We start from the raw sequence: 15007 nt of genomic DNA, 5'->3' as shown, positions 1-15007 counted from the left end.
TCCTGCCTTCAGATGTGGTTCTCCTGGCACTTGCCCTCACCGCCATCAAGTCTTGCCTGTGTCTTACCTTCTTACAGTCAATAGCCATTCCTTTCTAACCTCTTCCTACCTTTATTTTTTACTTCTAACTCTTGCCACTTTTTATTATGCTACATATTTGCTTAGGAATTTTACTTATTTTCTGTCTCATAATAGAATGAGTTCTGTGAAGATAAACACGTGCAAATTTTGTTCACAGCTAGTGTCTAGAACAGAGACTCGTAGATAGAAAGAGTTTAATAAATATTATTGCTAATTCTGTCAGCTGCTCCCCCATTTGGTTCATTTTAAAGTTTTCTACTTAATGCTTGCTTTTGCTAGGAACATGGCATGTTACCTAGGATGTTTGATCTGAAGTATTTTCTTGAGATGGAAACAAAAATTCACAGATGTAATCCACTAGAGATTGGACAGGTGTTCAGTCATTCATGTGTTGAATCCTGCAATAGACTCACAGTCGGCAAGACCTGATGCAGACTTAGTTTTTTTTTCTTAGTTTGTATATTATATTTTAGAGCATAGAAGTTGCCCTGTGAACAGCAAGGATTTAATCATGGGTTTTAAAAAAGAGGTTGAGGTATTTGGACAGATTTTGGGTTTCTAGAGGATGTGTTCAAGGAGAGCAAGACTGGATGGAAACTGGGAAACCATGTAGGAAGGCATCATAGTAGTCCTGCTAGAGATGGGGAGAACTGGGGTCATGGTAGAGAATAACTTGAAGAAAGCATTGATTTCAGAAACACTCAGAAAAGCAAAATGGACAAATCTTGATGTTTGCAAGTATGTGATATGGGCAACGAGTCAAAATTAACGACACAAGCCAAACTTGCTGCCATCGAGTTGATTCTGACTTACAGTAACCTTATAGGACAGAACAGAGCTGCCCCTGTGGGGTTCCAATACTGTCGATCCTAACAGGTGGAGAGGGACTCAGCTTTCTCCCTCGGAGTGGCTAGTGGTTTTGAACTGCTGACCTTGAAGTTTACAACCCTACTTGCAAACACAATACCACCTGGATCCCAATGTGTCAAAATACTGGAGAAAAACCAAAGACCCTAATCTGTTGGTGCCCAGGAGATTCTGCCTCATGGCAACCCCGTGTATTACAGAGTAGCCCTGCTCCGTACGGTTTTCCTGGTTGTAATCTCCATGGAAGCTAACCACCAGGCTTTTCATTTGCACAATTGCTAGGTGCGTTCAAATTGCTCACTTAAAGGTAAGTCATTATGTGTAAACCATTATGTGTCACCTGAGAACCTCCCAAGGCACTTTAGTAGCACTGTCCGTTATGCATTTCTAGCCCTAAGGCCTACAGTTCAACCCCCCCAGCCACTCCAAGGGAGAAAAATGAGACTGTCTGCACCCATAAAGATTTAAAGCTTTGAAAATTATGGGTTTCAAGATGAGTGGGAATGGACTGATGGCAATGAGAGGGACCTCCTACGTACAGGAAGAACAGAGGGGACCTTCCTTTTGGAAAGCTGGATTTGCAGTGCCTATGTGACATGGGGTGGGGGGATGGGTGGAGGGGCCAGGGCTTTCTACTCCCACAAACAGTTACAGTCTCAGAAACCCACAAAGGCAGTTCTCTACCTTGCCCCAGAGAGTCTGGTCGCTCAGACTCGATGGCAGTGAGTATGTGACAGCCCCGTGGAGAGATCTGGTAGAGAGTTGGATTATGGATCTGAAGTTTAGGAGGTCTGAACTAACGATGGAGATTTGGCAGTCATCAAAAGAGATGGGAGGCAATAGAACCACAAGGATATCAAGCCCTCAAGAACTGGGCACCAAGGAACCTCGAAGGAAGTGAGAGGAAAACCAGGCTAATGCTGCACACCGCTTCCTGAGCAGTGCCTCAGGACCTCTGATCAAAGGGCGCTCTCCTGGCTTGTTTTTCACTTGGAGCCATTTCTCTCCCTTTATAACTCCTGTCACATGTAGAATGACATATTTATTTTTGTCCTTTGTTGATGGCTTGTTCTCCTACCCCCTAAGAGTAAGAGTTTGTGCTCTACTCTCAATTATGTGCCCGTTCTGAGCACAGGGTCTGATACGGGAACCAGGCTTGTGAAGTGTTGAGTCTTAGAAGCAAGTGCAGGACACTGTTTCCAGAAGGGAATCACTTTACATGCTGCTTCAAGCAGTCCATAAAATCATAACAACAACTTGCTAGCCAATACTGAGCACTAATAAATAAAGAAATTAAAATGTATTTGTTGGTAAGGGAAGTATCAAGTGAGTAATCTTTCAGGCAAACACTACTACTGCTAAGGGAGCACTTGGTCCTAAGGGGCGATAAGAACAACAGCCTATTTCCTACAGGCACTAGCTGCGCTGTTCTCTTTGCAATGCAGTGTTCCCTTCAGCCTCATGGCACTAAAGATAGGTTCAGTTATTATCCGTATGGTACAGATATATAAATAGGTTGAAGGAGATTATGTACTTTGCCCAAGGTCACATAAGAGGTAGGTAAGCCAGGACTTGAACAAGGTCCTTCTGCCCCAAAGCCCATGCTTTTAGCCAGCTTACTAATCTCCACTCCCAAAGAGAGATCCATTTGATTTCCCACCAGGAAACTGATATCTTGAAAATGACATTGGAGCAGGAATACCTTTGCTGCTGTTTATAGGATGGATTAGAAGTGAGAGCGACTGGGATTGAGAAACAAGACAAAAGGATCTTGCCTTAATCTAGCAGAGGGTATTTGGTTCCAAATTAGGATCATAATTATATCTAGGAATGAGAAAGGAGATGATCTAAGATACACTTTTAGGAGAAATTGGGAAGATATGAAAACCAATTAGAAATGTGTGGTAAAGAGAATTTTAAAATAATCAGATTGTAATCCTAGACACTGGAGGTTTTCATAAACTGTACATCTAATGTGGAGAAAATGTACCTTTTGCATGAAATAATAAGTTTGTGACAAAGAATTTACTCAGAAGTATTTGTTAAAACTATGTTGGGGTGGGTTGGGGGGAATGGGGGGGCAATCACATCAGATTGTCAAGGAGCTCAGCGTTGTTAGCACTTTACCAACCTGACTGCTGGTGGCACAGTGCTATAGTCGTCTCACTGTTAGCCCATGGCACACGTGAGAGGTGGTTTCACTTCGTAAGAATGTGCCTCCTTTCACAAGGCTAGATGGAGGATGTTGATGGGCACTAATAAGATCTAAAGAGTACCGATGAGTGTAAAGCTAGGGATAGGATTCCTTCATTTCATTAGGGGTTCTCCAGGCAGTAATGATTGATGAGGCCCAGACCAGAAGTGCAATCACTCACTGTCACTGCCACAGCCATATGAGAGAGAACCTGGCTGACATGCCAGTGGGAATGACTTTATGTCAGGCACCTGTACCAAGGTCCTAACATAGACTATAAACATTTCATCTTTGTCATCTGACTTCATAACCACAGGGTGAGGCTATGGAAATCCAAGTGGAAAGTGTAATCCAAACCTAGATTATCACTTAAATTTTCATCGTATATAGCATTTTATTTTCCTGTCGGTATAGAAATCCAAAACTTTATGAGTTAACTTTCGTTCTTTTGTATCGGTTCTGATGCTTTCATGGTGCTTATAATTGAGAGACCATAATGCTGAGAATTTCTCGAATATAGGGAAACATTAAAGGTACATTTCTTAATTGTCGTCTTTCCTTTTTTAGGTGTGAAATTTTTCAACATGAGTGGCCTCGGGGACAGTTCATCTGACCCTGGAAACCCAGACTCACATAAGAGAAAAGGATCGCCATGTGACACACTGGCTTCAAGGTAGGGGCTGTCTCTCTCTGTCAGGGCTGCTGCACCACCATCATTGCTGCCTTGGAGCTTTCACTTCATCGACTCGCACGCTCACTGGCCTCTGAGCTCCTCTTGCTCTGGGTGCCCTTCGGTCCATTCTGCTGCCTCGTCTTTAGTTTGATTGTCCGGTGGCAGTCAGTACCTTTGCATCCTCCAAAACCAGCACCTCACCACTTCTTCAAGGGAGTGTTCCCTTCCTTCTGTGAATAGTCAGTCAAGCCCTCATCTTTATATTTGTCTCCTGTTTTTTTTTCTCCAATAGCTCTGATTTCATAATTGTAGGCTTTCACGAGCTTGGGTGATTATTTCATGAAGGACTGCCTTCTTTGTGAGACTAGAAACTGTATTAGTTGTGGGGCCTTGTTTGTTTGGGGGTTGTTGGTTTTTTGGGTTTCTTTGCTCACTGTTGTACCCCTAATACCTAGAAAAAATGTGTAGAATATATAAAGATGTCATAAATACATGGGTATGTAAAAGAGTATTGCTGCTAGAATATTCCAGGTCATATGTCCCACTTACCGGTAGCCATCAAGTTGATTGCTAAGTCACCATGACGCTATTATAGAAGGGCTTCCTGGGCTCCCGGAGGCTGTGAATCATTACAGAAGCAGACTCCCTCATCTTTCTCCAGTGGAGGGGCGCGTGAGTTCAGACTGTTGACCTTGTGGCTAGCAAGCAGCAGTAACTTCACATTTGAATGACTTTCATGGCCACCAGACCTCCTTCAGGTCTTAAATGCACAGACTTATTGCAAAGCAACGTGTTTCAGTATGTCTCTGGAATCAGTGGTAGCTGCAGACCACTTCTCTCAGTAGTGCACTGCCTTGGACTCAAAGGCTGAATCAAAACAGCGGCTTCTGAGGGAATCTGCCAGGCCAGTTAGATGCAAAGCAAAGAGGTCAGCTCAGAAGGCTTTAGTGATGTTTTGGGAGGATTCTGAAGCGGTATTCTTGATAGGTTCTCTCCAAGGTCACAGGAAGATTCATATGCTTATAAGGAATACGTTTTCGGGAAACTAAAAACTCTTTTGGTGGGATAAAAGAGCTAGCTAGCTATGCTTAGGCATCTTTTTCCCTCACCACAGTGTACCTTCTCATTCATTGAGAATAGCGAAGCCTATCCTATAAGAATGCTGGTGGGAAGCCTTAACCTATCCACCCTGTACCCTTGATCTCGTCCCTTCACTTTTCTGTTGGTACCCAAACTCAAAAGAACATTTAAAATAAACATGAATTGTCATTCTGATAAGGATATTACTCAAGCACAGAATTCTTGAAGAAAGGGTTCGAGAGTATACCTTCAGAGTATGGAGACCCCGATGTGGGATAGATCACGAAAGAGTGGCTTCACATTAGATATTTGGCTTATTGCAGGTTTCCATAATTTTGTAGCAATAATTTTAGACTTATCCTCATTTTTGCCAAATGACTGAATCAATAAATCTATTGTAAATCTTTATCTGCTGCCTCAGAGCCTGATGATATTAATGGACCTGAGAAACACTGTGTTTTAATATTAGGATTTTAAAGAAAGGATTGTGTGTGAGACTAAACATTTGTTGTGCTACAAGGAGTAAGACACCTTCCACCAAATTCCAAACCTATGTCGCTGTGGAGTCAAGCCAGTGGACCGAATGAGGACTGCTCCATAGAGCTTCCACGGCTGTAAATCTTCATGGGAACAGCTGGTCGCGTCTCCTGAAGCAGAGCTGCTGGAGGTTTGAACGGTGGGGCTTTGCAACCAAGCACTTACCACCGCACCGCCAGGGTTCTCCATGACCAGCTGAAACAGGCCAAAAGAGACCATCACCTAAGAAGGCTGGAGCAGATCCCGGATGGATAAGGAACCTCAGTCAGGTTGAAAGGGAAATTTTACATCTGAGATGAGAGGAGAAGAGAAGAGGAGGGAATTTTATTCTCTTCACTCTGAGGGTCTAGAGCAGTGGTTCTCAAACTTCCTGATGCCGCGACCCTTTTACACAGTTCCTCCTGTTGTCGTGCCCCCCCACCCCCAACCATAACATTCTTTTTGTTGCTACTTCATAACCAGTTTTACTACTGTTATGTATCAGGTGACCCCTGTGAAAGGGTCGTTAGACCCCCAAAGGGGTCATGATCCACAGACTGAGAACCACTGATCCAGACCAAGTTTTTTTTTCCTCTGCAGTATTGAAATTTGGGGCCAGATGATTCTTTGTTTATGTAAACAATGTAATAATGTCTTGGTCTACCAGGCTCCCTAGTGGCACAGTGGTTAAAGCAACTGGTTGCTAATGGAAAGCTTGCAGATTCAAACCCATCAGCTGCAGAGAAAGATGTGGTAATCTGCTTCCCTAACGATTATAGCTGCGGAAACCCTAGGGGCAGTTCTGCTCTGTCTTGTAAGAGTTGCTATGAGCTGAAGTCAAATGCTTTTTGTCTGGTGTATACTGATCTATCATATACTTCTTTCAACATAATTTTTTGAGATATGAATATATCTATCCATTCCTGTTCACTTTTGATTAGTATTCTATTACATATTTGAAAGTGCATTCCCTACTAATCTGCATGTAGTTTAGTACAAACTTTAATTATTCTAGCCAGCAGTGCCTCTAACATCCTCATATACGTCTCCTGTTACATATGTGAAGGTGTTTCTTTAGGCTTATACGCATTTTTTTGTTGAGTTAAATAATAAACCCATTGCTCTCCAAATGACAGCCATTAAGGATTCCTGTTTCCCTGTTTCCCCATGTCCTGGGTTATACTGTTCTATTCTTATTTGAACTGTTTTCCAGTCCAATGAGTGTATGGTTGTACTTGTAGGTATAATTCTCTGATGATTGGTTAAATTGTTCATCATTTTATTTTTATTGGCCCTTATATTTTCCACTTCCCTCCCAGCAATCGTGCCTGATTGTCTTTCTTTTTAAATTTTTTACAAGGTTTTAAAAATGTTGTGGTTATTAACCTGTGTTTTTTTCATTTGATGGAAAGATCTTCTCCAGTAGATACTTGCAGACACTACCAGAAAAATATTTACTGTGTATTATTGACTATGCAAGGTTGCTTGACTGTGTGGATCATAGCAAACTATGGATAACATTGTAAAGAATGAGAATTCCAAAAGACTCTAGCGAGCCCAGGAGAAACCTTTACATAGACCAAGACCCAGAAGCAGAAGTTCAAAGAGAACGAAGAGATACTGAGTAGTTTAAAATAAGGAAATGTGTGTGTGTGTGTGTGTGTGTGAGGGTTGTATCTTTTCCCCATATTTATTCCATCTATTTAGTAAATAAGCTGGACTATGAAGAAGAATGAGGCAGAGGATTGCAGGAAGACTCATTAACAACCCTTGATATGAAGATGACATAACATTGCATGCTGAAAGCCAAGAAGACTTGAAGCACTTAATGATGAAGATCAAAAGTGACAGCTGTTAGTGTGGCCTATAACTCAATGTAAAGAAAACCAAAATCCTCACAACTGGACCAATAAGTGATAAAAGAGAAAGACTGAAGTGGTCAAGTGTTTCATTTTACTTGAATCACTCATGGGCGCAGCGGTCAAGAACTCAAATCAAGTATTACATTGGTTCCCCTGCCCAATGCTCTTGAATGTGCTCAAGAGCAGTAATGTCACATTGAGGACTAAGGGACACCCGACCCAAGCCAGGGCATTCTCAGTCACCAAATATGCAGGTGAACACTGGGCAGCAGATACAACTAAAGAAGACCAGAGAAGAATGTTGCCTTTGTATTGTGGCATTGCTGAAGAATATTCAAAGTACACTGGGCTGCTGCTGGAAGGACAAACACATTGTCTTGCAAGAAGTACAGCCAGAATGCTCCTTCAGAGAAAGGATGATGAGACTTTGTCCCACATACTTTGGAAGCGTTACCAAGAGGAGCTGGTCCCTGGTTAAGAAGGACAGTGAAAAGGAAGAAGGGATGGAGTGACACAGTGGCTGCAACAATGAGCTGGAATTAAGCGGGAGGACAACTGTGAAAATGGAACAGGACTGACCTGTGACTGTCCCCTCTTACAGAGGGGTTGCTGTGAGTCGGAGCAGACTCTGTGTCACCTCACAGGAGCATCTTCTCAGCCTGGTCCTTTGAACTTTCTGGCAGGATATTGGCTGAAAATGTCTTCCTCTATTCTAAGGTCTTAAATGTAGATTTTAAATTTTCATGTAGTATACATTTAGGATATGAATTAACCTGGAGTTTACTTTTTGGTGTGGTATAAGGTAGGGGTCTAATTTTATTTCATTTTGTCATGTAGAAAGTAGTAGTCATCAAACTCTCCTTTTCCTGCATCTGTACCGTAACCTCTGTCAATCTGCTACCTCTATCAAGGACCGAGTGCCTATCCATAAGCTTTGCTGTCTGATGGGGCAAGCGCCTCTTTCTTGATATTTTCCAAAATTGTTTTCCCACTTCTGGCCCTTTCCTCCTGCACACAGATTTTAGAATTAGCCTTTTAAGTTTCTCCCCAAAAAATCCTCCTATGAGATGTTATTACTAGAATGAAGAAAAGATAGTCTCTGCCTGTACTTGTAAACCTTGAAAAATAGAGATTTTCTAAGTAGATTGGCAATAATTCCTCCAGAATGAAATATTTAAAAGATAAAATATATGATTGTTTTCTGAATTTGGTTTTGTGTTGCAATGTGTGCCATTTTGTAGTATTTTGCTTTATATAGGTCTGTGCTTTTGGATTACTTGATCTGTTTCTTTTCAAGTAACTGGTTATGTTTGTTAGTTAAGTAACTGTGTTTTTGAGTAGGCTACATAGTTTCTCTGGTCTTTTTGTTTGTGTGGTTATTTTTCATCGTTTTATTAGGGCTCATACAACTCTTATCACTACCCATACATATATCAATTGTGTAGAGCACATCTGTACATTCATTGCCCTCGTCATTCTCAAAACATTTGCTCTCCACTTAAGTCCCTGGCATCATGTCCTCATTTTTATCCCTCCCTCCCCGTTACCCCCTTCTTCATGAACCATCGATAATTTATAAATTATTATTTTGTCATATCTTTCCCTGCCCGACGTCTCCCTTCACCCCCTTTTCTGTTGTCCATCCCCCAGGGAGCAAGTCACATGTAGATCCTTGTAATTGGTTCCCCCTTTCCAACCCACCTTCCCTCTATGTTCCCAGTATCGTCACTCACACCACTGGTCCTGAAGGGATCATCCGCCCTGGATTCCCTGTGTTTCCAGTTCCTATCAGTACCAGTGTACACCCTCTGGTCTAGCCAGACTTGCAAGGTAGGATTCAGATCATGGTAGTGGGGGCGGGGGGTGCGGGGAGGAGGAAGCATTTAGGAACTAGAGGAAAGTTGTATTTTTCATTGCTATCTGGCTTGTCTCCTCCCCGAGACCCCTCTGCAAGGGGACCTCCAGTGGCCTACAACTGGGCTTTGGGTCTCCACTCCACACTTACCCCCTCATTCATTGTTTGTGGTTTTAAGAGAAGTAAATGTTGCTTTAATTATTAACTATTATAAACACCTTAGAAATTGAGCTTTGTTTCAACTGACTTTTTTCTTCCACTTTTCTATGCAGCCAAGTGATTCTGATTACTGCTTATAGAGCAAAAGGTCACTTGTGATCGGTTTTTCTTACTGTGACAATCTGATATTAGGAAAATTCATTTCAAATTGAAACTTGATTATCCTGGTGTGTGGTACATACAACAAAGGGCTGAATGCCATGACTAAATAAACTAGGGCAAAAGACTAGAACACAAAAATCAAACAATATTTGTTGACGAGATTTTAATGTTTTTTTTTAAAAGTGTTAGCTATTTGTATTATTTATTCCTCCCATTTTACTTTAATATAAATCAGGCTTGATTTTGTTTTATGAGAATTTTATAAGAATTTTACATAAATAGTGGGCTTTTGTCAATTGTATACAAACTACATTTTCTGCATTTTTATCTCTGTTATTATGATTTATATTTTGTTCTTAAATTTTGAATGGATACTTTTTTCTTTTTGATGAGGACTGACTCATGTCCTGGTCATTATACGAGCAAAGAGCTCATCAGATTTGTAATCATAGCGTAGCTGAACTCTGTAAGTATAGTCCTGTTTATTTTCAAAGTTGTTTTATAATACCTACCTTCTATTTCAAAGAATGATTATTTAGAATGTAAAAAAAAAGTTCAAATGCAAGTAATAGACTTACTGCCTGGTTCGTTTACTATCTGGAGTACTTTGGTGATGTAAATGAATATCTAAGCTCTTGGTTACTAACTGAAGGTTGTCAGTTCAAACTCACCTGGAGGCACCTCCTAAAACGCCAGCCTGGAAGCCCTATAGCACACAGCTCTACTTTTTAGCACATGGGCTTGCCATGCGTTGCAGTCAGCTTGATGACTACTAGTTTGATCTTCTTTTCTCCTGTTAATGTCTTGTACGATTTGAAATGTTCAGGCAAGCATGTCACTGGGGAAGTCGATCTGTTACAGCAGTCTTTCACATGTGTGCCAGAAGTGTCTTCTGTACTTTGCTGTTTTGTCATATCTAATTTTTAGACATGGACTTAAATTTCTTTCCAACTGTGGTTGTGTAAATCAGATTAAAAACATGTTTAAACAATGAACAGGTGATCAGAGATGGGAGTGCTGTTTTAGAAATGAACACTAATGGAATTTTCTTTATGTAACAGCACTGAAAAAAGGCGCAGGGAACAAGAAAATAAATATTTGGAAGAGCTGGCTGAGTTACTTTCTGCCAACATCAGTGACATTGACAGCTTGAGTGTAAAACCAGACAAATGCAAGATTTTGAAAAAGACAGTCGATCAGATACAGCTAATGAAGAGAATGGAACAAGGTAAAAAACAATATAGAAATCCTATGGCTACTATTTGTTACACAAAGACATTTACAGTCTGTGGTTCTCTTTTTTATTATTAAGAAACTGTGTTGAACACCTTGATTTAGTAATGACACAGTCCACCAAGACACTCGTGGTTTGCCTATCAGAAACAAAGGTAAATTACTTTGGAAGAACATTCCTACGACTTGCCTCCATGGGATTCCTATAGGAAAGGCCTTGTTGAGGGTGACGTTTCACTAAAAATGTCTATAGCATATGAATACGTCACCTATGATGAGTGTAATACAAACGGAAGGACTAGATCCACTTATTAAAAGCAGTAATTTGAAAAGACTAAACTAAATATGTTTAAAATGATTAAAGTTATAAAATAAAAATTATTATGGAAATAGCAGGTGGAACTGGAAAAGGGGAAAATTGTTCTTATAAAACAACAATAACAGAAGTCATTAAAAGTAAAAAACTAGTGAATGATTTAGCAAATTAGAGATCTGAAAGAATGACCAGACTAGCAGAGCTATAAAGTATAAGAAGATATCAAAGGGCAATTTAAAAGGTAGTGTACATGAACTAAAGAGAGAGATTCCAAAATATATCTTCCAGGAATGTTTGAAAAGGAGAAGGCAGCGAGAAGTCAGTGTTTAAAAAGATCCAGACTGGATGGATGGAAGACAGGAATCATTAGACATAAGCACATGGAGGAGATAGACTATTGAAGGAGCTAGAGACTTGCCCAGTAACAAACCAAAAGCCATCATAATGTCCTTAGAACAAAGAGGGTAACTACATCCCCAAAAGCAAAAGGACATTATCCAAATGAGCAATTAAAAACTAGGCAGAGTTCTTAGGAATTAAAAATATAGTAGAAGAAATGAGAGAAACTCAAAAAAATAAAGAAAAGATAAAAGTTTTACTCATGAGAATAAACAAATAAAATTCCACCCTCACCCCACCCTCCTCCACTGCCAAAAAAGCCACCAGAGTGTGCTGTGAGTTGCATTGATATGATCATAGTCATGCCGGGACCACAAACTTGCCCCAGAGTATTCTTTCACTATGCTGGGGGGGTGGGGGTGGGGAATGATGTGAAGTGTGTATATGAATCAAAGGGTAGGTAGAGGAAAAGATGTGTTTTTATCTTATGCAGTGATACATGTGAATGAAGTAGTCAGGAAGTTGCAGAGTATGTGATAACAATATAGAGATCAATACAACTGAAAACACTAAATGCTATGAAGGGTTTCCTCAGGTGAGCAGAGCTGGAAGAGTAATGCGCTGGGAAAATACTCTTGCTTAGAAACAAGCCTTGTCCAACTATTTGTTCTTTCCCCTGTGCATATATATAGTTCTGGTTAAAAAGAGATCCATTTAAAAGAAAGAGCTCAACACAGTTCCTGGCTGGTATGAAGTAAGTGCTCACTAAGTAAGCTACCATTATTATAGAACAGAATTAAACACTGCCCAACGTACAGTAATTACCAGACCCGGATTATTTGTACTAGTGGTCTCTAACATATTTTTGGAAACAGGTCATTCCAATCGTACACAAACTATCCAAGAACAAGAAAAAGAAGAACTGCACCTAAACTCATTTTTGGAAGCTAGTAAACCTAGGTACCAAATCAGAAAAGGCCAGAAGAAGAATGGAAAATGTAGGCCTATCGCATTTGGAAATTTAGACATTCAAATCCTGCAGTTAGCCCACCCAGCCACTATTCTACCAAGGCTCCTTTTAGATAAGCCATTCACATAGATAAAATAGCAACAAATTAACACTGCACCAGTGAATTTTTAAAAAATCATTTTATTGGGGGCTCATACAACTCATTACAATCCATACACATATCAATTGTATAAAGCACATTTGTACATTCATTACCCTCATCATCATCAAAACATATGCTCTCCACGTAAGCCCCTGTCATTAGCTCCTCATTTTCCCCCTCCCTCCCTGCTCTTGCCTCCCTCATGAACCCTTGATAATTTATAAATTATTATTTTGTCATACCACACACTCTGATGTCTCCCTTCACCCACTTTCCTGTTGTCTGTCCCCCAAGGAGGAGGTTATCTGTAGATCCCTGTAATTGATTCCTCCTTTCTACCCCAACCTTCTTCCACCCTCCTGAAGAATTTTTTTTTTAAGATGCATCATGATCACATCAATTTTTAACATTAGGAAATTATGTTAAGCAGAAGAGTGGAAGTTTTTATTATCTGACATTCCTCAACATTCCATTAAATACAATTTTTAAAGGTGTAAATCCCCAAAGAATGAAGAGAATGTATGAGTAGATGACAGCGGACAAAATTTTCAGAGCTGGAAAATGGGTAGTCCAGTGACATCAGTATTGCAGGCGTGCTGTGAGGGAGCTAGGGAGAGGCTGTACCCCTTCCCTGCCCAGTTTTCAAACACCTCTGCAGCCTGGCTCTGCTCTGAAAGTGGAGTTGGGTAGGGGTTGTCCTCTGGGGAAGAGATATACGGGGTGCTGACACTGGGATCTTCCCATGAAAAAGTAGCTCCTGGCCATGCCTCACCTTTCACACAGCTGCCAGATCAGCTTTTTAGTACCTAGCTCTTTCATATGAACCCAAAGCCACAGTCTCCTCGGAAAATTTGTATGTTGAAATAGAAGCATACAAGCAAGCATAAAAAGCAAGGAAGCAAGGTCAATACAATATAGGGAGCAGAAGAAATGGTAAAGCAACCAAGCATGCCCTCCAAGACCGTTCAAATGAACGTTGGAAACTGAAAACAGATGGCTGCAAACCTACCTTACCTCAGCCTTCTGCTTCTCTCTCTCTCCTCCCTCCCACCGCCCCTGGAAGGCTTTCTTCCCTAGATAGCCACATGGCTCCTTCCCCCACGGTCCTGTCTTTGCTCCAGTCTCTCTCCTCCATAAAATTGTCCCCATTCACCCTATTTTTTTAAACGTTAAAAAACTCAAATCCCTCTCTTTTTCTCGATTTCTTTTTCGCCCACTACACTTTTTACATCTGACGATTGAGCATTTTCTTTGCTGGTGCCTCTGTGCTTATCGCTACTGGAGCTTCATGAGGGCAGCTGTGTCTGTCTGCTCCTCACTGCATCCCTGTGCCAGAAGCCCATGCTGCTCACGGCAAGATGTGCAGTTCCCGCTCACCAGCCACTCTGTGGGAGAAAGATGATGCTTTCTGGTCCTGTAAAGATCGACAGTTTGGGAAACCCACACTGGCAGCCTTCTTCTGCCTTCTAGAGCTACGTTGAGTCAGAATTGACGGGATGGCAGCGAGTTGGTTTTTGGAATAGTAGGCTTTCAGAGAATATGTGTTGGACAAAGAAAGATAATCTGAAGAAATCACATAGACAGTAAAATGCGATAAGCAATGGGAAATGAAATAAAAGATAAGAAATGCATAGTAGTAGTTCAGGAAGTGTGTAGCTTATGATTAGTTCCAGATAAAGAGAACAGATCAAATAGGGGAGAGGAAGTGATAAGAGAAATAGAAATTAAAAAAGTTTCTCATCACCACAGAGCTATTTCCTCATGGTTTACCAAGTTTTAAGATTGAAAGCACTCGTGTAGTGCCCAACACAATGAATTAAAAGGGAAGAAAAACCCCAGTGCACAATTTAGTGGTATTTCCACAGACTGGAGACAGACAAGGAGAGAGGAAACGGGTCACACACACTCTAGTTTTCAGAGTTGGTTGAGATTTATCGATAACATTGGAAACTAGAATGCTAGATCTAGAGTTCTGTCTTTAGCCTAATGAAGCATGGTTGCAAATTAAAGATATGTTCCTATTGCAAAAGTAAGATATGAAGAGCAACATCCAAGCATAAGGCTTCAAAGTGTTAGTGAGGAAACCTTTTCATATTACTGTTGGTACATTCTCTTTTGGGCTCCATTTGTTAGTATTTGGTAATGTCAAAGATACACAGACCCTGTGTCCAGTAACTTCTCCTGTTTACACTAAACCAGCTGTCACATGTGCAACAGAGTTACTGGAAATCATTTCTTATAACACTGTCAATAGTGTCTTATCAGTAAGGGATCAGACATACCAATCGTGAATTTTCTATAGTTTAAATCTATATATCCATTAAAATGAATTAGTCCTACATGTAGTCTATCATTAGATCTCAAAGATAAACGTACATGGAGAAATCAAACGGTTTATACAGGGTTATTTTTCAAAGGGGACTCAGAGGAAGAATGGTGGCAGGGCTTTTGCAACATGTATATCATATTTGTTAAAAACAGAAAGATCTGAAGCAAGTAATGTCAAAATATCAACATCTCTGAGAAGTCAGTGGTGGCCATGTGAAGTGTGCTATGTC

General features: G+C 40.7%; 1 protein-coding gene across 5 annotated transcripts in view; it reads left to right on the top strand.

The window, feature by feature from the left end:
* Positions 1-15007, top strand: part of NCOA1 (nuclear receptor coactivator 1) — a 228315-nt gene that overhangs the window by 129634 nt on the left and 83674 nt on the right. For all 5 annotated transcript variants that reach the window (XM_075557033.1, XM_075557031.1, XM_075557032.1 and 2 more), the window contains 2 exons: positions 3710-3815; positions 10511-10677. In XM_075557033.1, coding sequence (XP_075413148.1) covers positions 3727-3815; positions 10511-10677 — 256 coding nt within the window. In that variant the 5' untranslated portion in view covers positions 3710-3726. The remainder of the gene's footprint in view (positions 1-3709; positions 3816-10510; positions 10678-15007) is intronic.

Source organism: Tenrec ecaudatus, chromosome 8, assembly GCF_050624435.1.
Source record: "Tenrec ecaudatus isolate mTenEca1 chromosome 8, mTenEca1.hap1, whole genome shotgun sequence".
NCBI classification, from domain to species: Eukaryota; Metazoa; Chordata; class Mammalia; order Afrosoricida; family Tenrecidae; genus Tenrec; species Tenrec ecaudatus.
The sequence above is the reverse complement of the archived record's forward strand: the minus strand, read 5'-3'. Positions and strand labels throughout refer to the sequence as shown.